This window comes from Crocodylus porosus, unplaced genomic scaffold (assembly GCF_001723895.1).
Source record: "Crocodylus porosus isolate Cpor-Errol unplaced genomic scaffold, CroPor_comp1, whole genome shotgun sequence".
In the NCBI taxonomy this organism is placed as follows: domain Eukaryota; kingdom Metazoa; phylum Chordata; order Crocodylia; family Crocodylidae; genus Crocodylus; species Crocodylus porosus.
Window position 1 is genome coordinate 2,048,086 of NW_017728950.1, and position 12,241 is coordinate 2,060,326.

The window sequence follows — 12,241 nt, forward strand, 5'->3', positions numbered from 1 at the left end:
AATATTCTTTCCTAGATATTTTGGCCCACTAAGTACATCCCTGCAGCTCAGGGGTAGGCAACATTTTTTGGCCGGAGTGCTGAGGCTGGCAGCAGCTGCTTAGATCCTGGGCTGGCGGTGGTGGGCCAAGCAAAATGGCCTTGTGCGCCATGCTTGGCATGGTGCTGGAGGTTGCTGACCCCTGCTCTAGCTCAATATTCCAGGGATTGTGTTTTATAATAAAACATGTTCCTGTATCATCTTCCAACAGGAAGGCACTCTATAATTAAAATCAGAAAATGTTAGGAATTTTTTAGCAAAGAAATGGGTAGAGAGCCAGAAGACTCTCCTCAGAAATAACCTGCTCCTATTCCAAGTAAAATTAGGTGAGTGTAATGCACTAGCTTTGAAAGGGGGAGCTCCCTACAGTCCATTAAAACTCCTAAACCCTTGCTCATTGGGGTTCTCCTGATGAAGGCATGGCATATTCCATAGAAGGCAGGAAGAAGAAGACTATACTTACTTCTCGTATACAAGTTCGTCATCTATGCAGAAATGGTGTGTGTTTGCAGCACCACTCTTTGGTTTTTGGCAGAGAATTGCAAAATAAAGGCGATCTGAAACGCAAGAGATTTTAAACTAATACTACTCTCAACGTCACAGCTTTCTATACAAAAAAAAGAAAAGGAAGACAAAGAAACGAAGACGTGTTGCTTTGAACATGAGTAACTTTTAGAGTGGGGCGTACAAAAACGTCCTTTTGTGGTCCCCAGCTTAGCTCACATTTTTTCAGAGGCCAAGGAAACCATGCAGGCTTGGATTCAAAGGGCTTTCCCCAGACTTGGCCAGCGAAGCTGCTCAGGGGAGAGCCAGCTGCCTCTGCCCCCTGGAGGCTTTGTGGTTGAGGTGCCCCTACACCAAGAGGTAGAAACCTGGGACTGCTTTCGGAAGCCGCAGAGCAACCCGGCATGCCACGGACCACCTCAGAAACCAACAACCCTCCCCGCCCCCCAAAAGACCTTGGACCTGAAGAGCCACTGGCCAAACAGGTCCTGCCTCAGTGTGCAAGCACCCGGGCACCGAGGGGCGGGGCACGAGCCCAAGCAGCTCCCAGGACGGGTCCGGGGGCCCCTTCATCTGGCAACACGGAGGGGAGGGGCGGGTCGGACCTCACCCCTGCCCGGCCCCGAGCCCCCCTCACCTTGGAGGAGCTCCGCGGCGGCCCTCGCCGCCGCTCATACTCCCCGCGCATCTGCCGGACCCCGGATCCCACCGGCCACAGGAGGGCGGCGCTTCCCCCTGGCCCGCTCCCCTCTCGGCGCAGCAGCGGCTGGCGGGGGTGGCCGGGCCCTGCCTCGAGCGGCGCCTCAGGGGAGAGGGCGGCACAGGCCGGGCCGACGGCCTCCCCCGACTCCCGACCGGACGCGAGGTGCCCTTTCCCCGCACTGCTGGGACCAGGCGGGCCCGAGCCCAACGCGGAGACCGCTCCCAGTCCCTCCGACAGCGGCGCCCGGGAGGAAACTTGTGCAGAGCCGGCACCAGCCGCCTCCCCCGCGGCCCGCCCGCCGCCCGCAAGAGGACAAGTGAGGTTTGCGCCACAACACCCGGACTCAAGACACGTGTGCTGAAGTACAACACAAAGTGATGCACAACTACGGTAGCTCCATAATACCGAGACTCAATGACGTGTGCTTACGTTTGCCAGAAAACGATGGGAAATTAGGCTTTGGCCGCAAGGCCAAGACTCAATGACAAGCACTTAAATATTCCAGAAAATTAGGTTTTCTCCACAACGCCAAGACTCAATAAACGTGTGCTCAACTATTCCAGGAACCTAATTCCCCATAATTTTTCTCCACAACACTAAGACTCAATAACATGCACTTGCGTATGCCAGAAAGTTATGGAAAATTAGGTCCCCCATAACACCAAGACTCAATAACGTGCTTAAGTACTCCACAAAACGATGGAAAATTAAGTTTGCTCCATAACACTGAGACTCAATGACGTGCTTATGTGTGCCAGAAAATTAGGTTTCCTCCACAATGCCGGGTAACAGAGACTCAACAATATGTGCTTATATAAGCCAGAAAGTTATGGAAAATTAGGATTTCTCCACGACGTTGAGACTCAGTGACATGTGCTTAAATATTCCAGAAAATTAGTTCTCTCTACAGCATGTCCTCCAGAAAATTATGGAAAATTAAGTTTTCTCTGCAGCACTGAGACTCACCTGCGTAAGTATTCTGGAGAAGTATAGAAAATTGGCTTTTCTCCATAATACAAGCTGTAGCAGAACAGCAACTCCAGAAACAGGATGATGCAGGGGCTCTCATACCGTGGGATGCGTACCCCTGGGGCCACACAAGACATCTCTGGGAGGTACGCAGGAGGAATCATGTAATGGCAGATTTAATTTTCAGTATAACAACTGGCATTTGAGGGGTTAAAGTATAAAATGTATGCTAGTTGGGATCTGTGAGCAGCTTGTAAATCTGGAAGGGGGTACACCATAAGAAAAAGTTTGGGAACCTCTGGAATAACAAACTGTTTCAGTAAACAACAGGAATTAAAATATTAAGCTAGCATATTTCATAAAAATTATAGGCAAGTTTAGGTAAAAAAAAAAAAAAAGATGATCTCCCCCATCTCCATTGCAGTTTACCTCCTGGCAGAGGGGCCAGACAGTGGAGACGGGGGAGATCATCCAGACCAGCCCAAGACTGCTCATACCTGCTTTATTTCCTCATCCCCTCACACCACCCTTCAAAGGATCTGGTGGCCATCCCCGGTTTCCCCAGCCCCTTGGGTGAGAATCCATCCCTTTTCACCCCCTAGGTGAGAATCACTGGAGTAGAGACAGGGCGAGGGAGGGAGATACTGAGCTGCTCAGCAGAAGTGGAAGGATGGACAGACTCTGGAAATTGGCCCAATAGTTCAGCTTGTGGATCATAATTGGGGTTTCACTCACAACTGAGTCCCCGTTTGAAGGCAAGAGAATGGAATGGTAAATGCTGCTGCCACTGAAAGAGTATATGCAAAGTAGATTTCTAAAGAAAGGATGCCTGTGTTTTTTTTAAATACATTTAAACCAAGGCAAAATGGCAACATGTCTCACACGAGTTTCTTTTTTAGACAGATGCTATAATCATCATGGAAGTAAACTCTGAATGTCTAATGCATGGCAGCTAGACATTAGACCAGTAGTTCTCAACCATTTTAAAACTCAAGGCACCCCTTTATAACAACTTCTGTGAATGGAGTTCTTTTTTTTTTTTTTTTTAAAAAAAAAAAGCATATTTATTACAGAGCTTGCCCTTCCAGAGGGGCCAGGCAGTTGGGGCAAGGGAACAGCCAAACAGGGACTGAACCCTCCCTTACCAGCTTATCTCCTGAAGCCTCCCTTTAAAGGATCTCTCCAGGGTGCCTGAGGCACCTTGGCTGAAGACTGCATTACCACACAGTCTAATTCAGTAGTCATAAGCATAAGGCTTTGCAGTAGGACTTTTTAGAAAGAGATAAAAAAGAAAAAGGAGTCCTACAAAATGCTATGATGTACTGAACAATTTTAACCTGAAGGATTTTTTTTTTTTTTTACTTTTTGCAAAATTAAAATGAAAAGTGACATTACTTCAATATTAAACACACATTGTCTATGCAAAAAATGTAAAAGCAAACATTTTTTTGAGAGATATCAACTGTTCCTCCACTTTATAGTCTTTGCCCCAAATTTACTGATGCAGGGAGGATAGCTTAATTTTCTAATCTTCCTTACCCCTACAAACACAACGTAGGGTTTGTTCAAGCAAAAGAGGATTTTTGGTAATAAATTTAAAAAATAGCTGTCTATGGCTTGGATCTTCAAAAGACTGGGATTTTAAGACAGCCTGAGGGATTTACATACCAAAATTCGGCTGAAAGAATCAATGGGCATTGTGTGCTTAGTTCCCTCCACCCTCTTTGAAAATCCAGCTATTGGTGACTTGGATGCTTGGCATTTTGAGACAAGACACTTAAAATAAGTGTACATGTATAACACAACCACCCGAGCATTTTTTTAGAAGTGAAAAACAATTTTTCAAACAAATATAAATCATTGAAATGTTGATAACATTATACCAGCATTTTAGAAGCATCTTTCACAACCTTTGCCAAATGTCTGTTTTAGGGCCCTACGTAAGGGAAGACATGCTTTCTTCATGAAGTAAGATGTATGTAAAAAGTTTGTCTTCAGCATTTTTTAGAAGTCATTATAGACTAAGACTGCATGCTGCAAACAGGTCTAAGAAGACAGGCTGTAAAATCTGTAATTTGAGGAGTTACAAGTGCTATCCTCTCACCTTCCAAAGCATAGAAGAAAGTTTTTGACAACCTATAAAAACTGATAGTATTTTGTTGGCCTGGCTATTTCCCCTCAAGAAAAAGTATACTCAGTTTGCTTATTATACGAATTTGTAGGTTTCAAAAAATATAAATGCATCAATATATAAATAAATAGTGAGTTAACAACAGTGCACAGTACCAACAATTCAATAATACATGTACATTGTTAACCTTCAAATCTAAATACTGTTTCACATCACATTAAATAAGTGAAAGTTAGGGTCCAGGGTTTGGGTGTGCAGGATACAAGGACTATGTGAGAACTGCTCTTAGCACTTTTCCAAGATGTCTCATTTTTTTGATCACAACTGTTCCTATCCTCAAAACATGAGAATGATTTTAGAGAGAAGTTCAAGTGTAAAGGTTTTCAGTTTACACAGCAGCCGTAAAATAAGAACTGTGCATAAGTGCCATCACGGAGAGAAACTGTCAATTTAAGCACGCGCACAACAACTGTTCTGCAATAAAACTGAAAATAGCATGCTCTGTCTTTTGAAGGCATTCCCTAATGGGAGGTGAAAAAAAATACTAGTGCTTTAGAACAGAATTAGTTTGTTTACCTTTGCTTAGTCATACTTCTAGCTTACTGTGCTGTCAGCAAAAGGACAAACTACTCACTGCAGCTACTGTATTCACTTTTCCTCAAAAACATTTCCATCTCAGCTTTGCAGTAGCCAAGGATTAGTATGGTTTCAGAAAGCAATATTATATAATACTGCTATAGTTTAAGAACTGTGCTTTAGGCCCTGATGCTGCAATCAAATACTGTGGACTCTGGGACCACTCAAATGACCGAGCAGTTCTTTATTTATTGATATAAAAAGTAGTGTCTCTTTAAAAAAAGCACCACAGTATTTCCTTATGTTAAAATCCCACATTTGGAAATAATTATTTCAACTGAAATGAAAGCTGACAAATTAACTTATGCCAGACAGCTGGAAAAAAGTACAGCCACTCGTCTCCCAGGCTTTGTTTACTTCACAATCAGAGGTGTGATTACCATACCTTGCACATACATGAGCTAGCTTTCATCTAGCAGCCAGGTACCAACCATAAGATGCAACAGCAGGGACTTGCTCTCTTTTGAATAAGTTCTTAGAGCCCGGAAGTCTTGAGCCCCAGCTTTGCCATGTTGAAACTTCTGAGACCAAGGTTTCATAGGACCTGAGCTCACTGGTACCATACATAGGTCAGTTATGTCTACATATGCTGCAATTAACACACCTTATTGTAGAGTAGAAAGAGTCAGAGAAGGAAGCATTTCCTGTTTCTATAGATGGGTAGCATTATGGAAATAACTATGAAGAATGTAAGTTTCCTCTATCCATCATCTTGTATACCTTATTCTCATTACAGCATAAGTCAGAGCAAAAAATAATAAAACAGGTAACTGTGACAAAAACCTGGTATCAACGTGGCTTCTGAACAAAAGCATAATGATTCAGATTAAAAAATAAAAATATTTTAAAACCTTAAGGTGGTGTTGGAAAATAAAAAAGAGACAATTAAAAATGTTTCCAAGATTATACACTTGATCAATTATGTTATTCTACTTATAGCCCTTATCCTTTACTGCTCTTCCATCAAGTGTACAGGTTTATATTACACAAGTTGCCTCACTTTCAGCACTGTATTACACAATACAAGTCTTAACCACTTTTTCAAACAAAAGATGATTTTCAGAGTCACAAGAAAATGTTGTCAGATAAAAAAATTAAATACAGCTTCTTTAATGAGAAAATTTTACAGCAAAGACCCGACAAGAGTTTACAATCAGTATAATTATGAAAGACACTAAAACCCAATAGAAATGTTCTAATTGTTCCAGAAAATCATGGAAAATTGCATTCTCTATAACACACAAGCTTTAGGAGTAGCAAAACAACAGTTCCAAAGAAAAACTAGTGAATTAAATTGTTTCAGTGAACAGCAAGAATTAAGATATTAAACCAGCATATATCACAAAAATTCTAGGTAATATCTTAGGTGAAAAGAGTCATAAGAGCATGCACATGCATATTGCAAAACCGGTAGTATTTTTGTGTAACAATTAATCTCCAAGACAAAGTATATTCCCTTTCAGCACAAACCTAAATAAAGACTCCAGAGTATTAAAACTGAAAGAACTGCAATTACTGCCAAAATAGCCATGTTTTTAAAAAAAATCTAGAATTAAAAGGGGGGGATGAAAAGGTACACACAGAGAGCTAGTATTTTTTTCTACAACATACTTTAGAAATCTTATTTCTCATGTAAAATTACATAACGGAAATGAACAAATATTCAAGGAAAAGAAATCATAAAACTTCTTAGTTTCAAAAATGAAACCTTTATTTTTCAGCTTATATAAAATTGTACTGCTTAGATAGAACAAGTATATGCTTCTAATAAAGAGAAGAAATGAATTCAACCTCAGCAAATTAAATTCAGATTCAGCCAAGCATCATCCATGAAAGAAAAATAGAAATATTAGAAATCCAACTTAATACAAGTGTTTAAAGAATTCTTTTCTTTAAAACAATCAATTCCCTAACTACTCTTAATAGCAAAGTTTTCATAATTAATTGTCATTTTTGGCCTTGACTGAAAAAAAGAAACAAGAAAAAGATTTAATTCATAACGTAAGTTAGTCATATAGTGAAAACAGTCTCTTGTAGTACTAGATGCAAAATGCAATCATTTGAAGATTTAAAAAGTTAAGCTTTATTCAACAAGGAGAGAGCCTACTCAAAAATATTTTTCGTCAATGAAAGAGCCTTATAAAATAAACACTGTGTTTGGGATAGATGCAAAATAAAGCAACTCATCTTATGCAGCATATCTGAATGTAACCAAGATGCAGGAAAGTGTGGGATCCTTCAAACAATGAGACACTAAGGAAAAAAGTAAAGTGCCAACACATATAATGCCAACAAAGTACTGCCAGACTACAGACTAGATCCATAAATTTATTTATTTATATATAAATAAATACTTGAGTGTTGCTATGCTGAGTACTGCAACCCCAATTTGGGGGCTCCAGGTCCCTAAAATGGCATTCCAAATTCTGAATTACTACAGTTTGTTAGCAATTACTGTGAAATGCAAAATACAGAAACACTCCTGAAAAGAGGGACCGGAATTGAAGTCTCACTCCTCCCAGACAAATGCACTCAAGTAACCATTAGTACTTTCTGACAGCAGGCCAGAATGGCCCAGCTCAGGTCCAAGGCAGGCTTGTGACAGAACCTGGCAGCTGCTGCTGCTTTTCCCTGACACCAAGCTGCAGTGCAGCACAGTTGAAGCCCTCTGCTGCCAAACACCCCAAAGCTCCTGCTCTGCTGGAAGGATCTGCAGGCCACCACAGGCTGCCAAACCTGCTTTAGATCGTGGATGTTTTTTCTCTGTGGCCCAATGAATCTTTTCAATGTTTTTTCTGTACAGTAGAACAGGTTGACAAAAGGATGAAGAATATGCCCGTGGAAAATTGCCTAACCTGGTGGTTAGGGTACTCCTCAGAGTGCTGGGTTGGACACCCCACAGGTGGCAGGAGCAGCCTGAACCATTTTCAACACTTTAAGTGAATACTGCTGCTTCCACCAGTCTTTTAAAAGAAAGCAGGAGTCTCCAGGTTTTGGTTTGTTGGGTTTTTTTTTTCTGAAACCCAATCCTGTATGCAAGTATTACACATACCCTGAGAACGCCTATCAAATCAAGCCCACAGGTAGCCTTAGAAAGACTTACATCTAGTGTATGTATCCCAACAAGTTTAGGCACAAAATTGTCTTTGGGCATGAAAAGCAGCAGAACTTATTAAGGTGCCTGGGAACCTTCAGATAGAAGTGCACTATGGAGTTTAAGCACCCGACCATGGCTAAGCAGCTTTCACTTTTAGACTTAAGCATCTGAATCCCACTTTAGGCACCCAAATCATTTTTAGACCTGGCCCAAGACATTATGGGTAGCCAATGCAACAATCTTCAGCTCTTATTACCTACCACCAGTTTATTAAATTGAGGGGTCCATGACCATAGCAACTGGTTACAACGATGCAAAAAAACAAGAGGGACAATAGGGAAAAAAACTGCTTTGTGGTCTCCTTGTACCACTGTTATTCTGCACCTGTATTATATGCCTATTACCAGCATATGGGAAAACCTGTAGTGGTATATAGTGCCTTTTCTTGTATTAGGAAGTCTTCAAAGTAAAATGTCTCAGAAAACATAGGATTGCAACAAAAAATATTTAGAGAAAAAATACAAGAAATAAGCATTTTTTAAAAGGTCATTACGGAAGAGGATTCTGATATACTGCAGCTATTAATTGTTAGGAAATACAGTAGTAACTGTAGCAGTACAGTTTATATAGCTTATATAGGCAACCCCCGCTTAGCACTCTTAATTGGTTCCTGAAAAATGGAGCATTAAGCAAAACTCAAGATTTGACAACCCAAGATGGTGACTGCAATTGTTTTTAATGACTCAAGATGGTGACTGCGAGTGTTATAATGAAACTCACTGAGCGCTAAGTGAAATCAGGTATCAATTTCAAGTAAGCATTATAGAGAAATAGCGCTAAGTGGAACAGCATTAAGCAGGGTTGCCTGTTGTGTTAAATTCACAAGGTATCATGCATAACAGAATTTCTAATCCATGCATGTGACATCTGACCACCATGATTTGGTATACCCATGACTTAAAAAGCTTTAAAGATATTCAGATTCACTGCATTAAGAGAAAAAAAAAAAGAAAAATGAGGGGACTATACAGTGTTCATGATCATTTTGACACTGATTTGGTAAACAGATGTATGCTTTAGTAAATGGGACTGTGCTAGCACAACTGTTTTGACAAGTCAGGCTTTACGGCTTATCTATCTTTAGTGAAAAGAAAGAATAATTGTGCAATGTGCTGCAGTATGAAATGGCAGGGTTGTCATTTCAAGACTTCAGTTAAAGTTTTAGAATTAAATGCAACTGTGAACATTTCTTTTTACAGTTTATCTGCATTTAGTTCATGGTTTCTGGACTAAAATTTAAATACATTTACAAATAAGTGAAATAAAGATTCCATTACAGTTGTGAGGTAGTTAAAAGCTTGTGCTCGGTAGCTGTGAACAAGAATGTACATACAAGAGGGAAGAAATCAAAACAAAATGAATTAATTCTAATCCTAGGACTCTCCCAAACCAAACCAATTATGTTATTAACTGGTGAACACTTTATTGAAGCCATGGCAACATCCCAGAGCCCAAATGATAGGCACCTAATTTTGTCATAGCAGTTTTAGTCATCTGAGCAAGTGAGTGTTTACTAGAAATAGATCATAATTCATAGGATATTAAAAAGTTTTAAGCAGCACAAGAAAAAGTGGAGAGCCAAGTTACAGTCAGATTTGGACAACTGTAAGAGTTAGGAAACATGGCTTTCTTGCCTCTTCCCAGCTTCTATAGAGGCTATAGCAGCCTAGTTACTAAACATCCAATCAGCATAGGCTTTCATGACACCCTTTTACCCAAGAACAAATACCTAATCTTATCAGATTATGTAAAACTAAGGACTGATTTCCTGGGGAATTTATCATCAGAATGATACCACTATAAAAACCCTGTGTATCTATACAGATCATCTGGAATACAAGTATCCACACTAGGCATTTCATCAGTATGGTTCTCCCAGTAAATTTCCTTCTGCAGACAAGCTCTAACATAATTTATTATTTTAGACTAGACTACTTCGGATTACATACCTTTAAAATGCCACCTTTTTTTTTTGTTTTTTTTAAACATGAGGCTGGCATAATGTGAAGTTTATAATTGTCACACCTCTCTATCCGACCCCAAAATATCACAATAAAATTATTTTAAAACTTCAAAACATGCCATTTCTAGTTTTTAAAAAATTAAAATTAAATCAGCTAATCAGGGAAAGATAAATACAAAATATATCAAGTCTGATTTTCTATCAATCCAGTACTGTTAATCCAAAATATCTTAATCCACTACAGTTACACGTGCCACCACCAGGCTCAGAAGGATTAGCACTGCCTGTTTAATGGGTGGAATTTTCCCTTGTGCACAGAATGTCCCACATCACTCTCTCACACACGCAGAGGGGGAAAAGAATTCACGCATCTCACAGTGAGGACAAAAGCCAGAATTATTTAGGCCCCAATCCTGCAAGATGCTCTCGGGAAACAGACTCCTATGCCCACACAGAGCACAGCTGAACTCACGGGGGCTCTGTGCACCTCGAGGAGTTGGCTTGTGCGGAGTTGCCTTTAGAAAGGTTTGTACATGGATACAACTGCCAGCAGCTCCAAGGTGCACCCACTAGATACAAGGGAAAGCGTGAGACTGTAGGCAGGCTGCCATCCCCTCCTAAGCCCAGCACGTCTGAAAACATTGCCATTTCTTTACAGCCAATAAGGAGGTTTTTAAGCAGACTCCATAGAGAAGTCAGGCTGGAAGGGACCTTCAGACACTGGGCATGTCTACTCGTGCGATTTAATGTGTATTCACCTATTCTAATGTGCATTAAAGCATCACAAAAAACCTGTGCTCTTTAGCTCGTGCGCATTAAAACAGGCTAATGTGTTTTTCTAGTACCTCACAATAGAGATACTAGATTTAACATGCACGAACTAAAGTGCATTAATTGAATGTGTAGACGTGCCTAGATCAAACCCTGCCTGAGGCAGGATCATCTCTATTCAAACCATCTTATACAAGCCACTACAGTTGGCAAGCCAGTCAACTGACTGGTCAATTGACTGTGTATTTTTTGACAGGTCAAAGTTTATAACAGTTTTATGGGGAGCAAATATATATATTTTGCAGCTTTCTTGACAGACACATGCTTTTTTTTTTTTAATTGTTTCTTGACACATTTCTTAATGGAAATTTTTTTTGCTTTTTCTGTGTATTATCTAGCTATAGTGGGTATTTTTAAAAAACATTTTTAACTGTTATTTGACCCGTCAAATACTCCACCCTACAATCCATCATCTAAAAGGGAGGTTGGAGATATTTTTGGGCAGAGTTCCAAAAATGCCTGCAACCTCGATTTGCAAGATGTTGGCGTGCCAGGAGCGGATGGCAAGGGAGGCACAAGGGGCAGCGCAGCCCGGGCTCCTTCCTTCCCCACTGTCTTTCCCCAAGCACACTGCCAAGTAAAATGCCTTCTTGTGCCATGCTCTGGGGGCTGCCTATCCTGATCTAAAAACTCTTCATAAAACTGGAGTCAACTCGGACCTAACACAAGACACAACACCCTACCCTGCCACCAGGCAGCCTGTATCCTGCTTGTATAAAAAGGCTGTGCTCAGCTGCAGGCTGTTTCTCCACGGAGTTCTGCAAAGTAGCAGCCTGGGGGGTTTCTGGAGAGGGGGTGGGGTTCAAAGGGACACGGACAAGGGTGCTGCAATAGGGAGGGGCATTTTGGGATCAAACAGGGGGACCTGAAGGGGAGAGGCTGAGCCGATCCGACCAGCACTGAGGTCTACAGAGAAGAGACAGCAGAGCGCGGAGGCGCCGAAGTTCGCTGGCTGGGCGGGGAGGAGGAGGAGGGAGCTCCCGGGATCGGGCCCGGGGCAGCGCCCAGCGAAGGCGCCGCGGGAGGAGGCGGCCCCGGGCAAGGCAGGGCAGGGGCACGGCCGCGATCCCCCTCCTCGCTCCTCACCTGTGAGGCGCAGGCGGGTCTCGGGGCCGGCGGGGGGCGGCTCGTCCTGCTCCCGCTCCGCCGCCGCGCTCCGAGTTTTCTTCACGACCGGCGGCGCCGGGGCCGAGTGTCTCCGGCTCCCGGCCCAGCTCTTCCGCTTCATGGCGGAGGCGGCACCGCTACGGTGGGTGCGAGGCGGCCGGACTCATCCCCCCAGCGGGGCCCGGCTGGGCCGGCGGGGGG

The 12,241-nt window shown here is 42.1% G+C and overlaps 1 protein-coding gene across 13 annotated transcripts in view; it reads right to left on the reverse strand.

The window, feature by feature from the left end:
- Positions 1-12,235, reverse strand: part of CDC14B (cell division cycle 14B) — a 76,494-nt gene extending 64,259 nt beyond the window's left edge. For 11 of the 13 annotated variants that reach the window (XR_002104650.1, XR_002104651.1, XM_019554856.1 and 8 more), the window contains exons 1-2: positions 12,020-12,235; positions 503-596 (exon numbers count right to left, since the gene is read on the reverse strand). Coding sequence is in view for 9 of the 13 variants with exons in the window: in XM_019554856.1 (XP_019410401.1) it covers positions 503-596; positions 12,020-12,161 (236 nt within the window). In the remaining 4 variants the exon portion in view is untranslated. Of the gene's footprint in view, positions 1-502; positions 597-998; positions 1,052-1,180; positions 1,256-12,019 lie in introns of those variants that run through there. The other 2 variants (XM_019554864.1, XM_019554865.1) reach the window with 2 other exon arrangements.
- Positions 12,236-12,241: the final 6 nt, after the last annotated feature.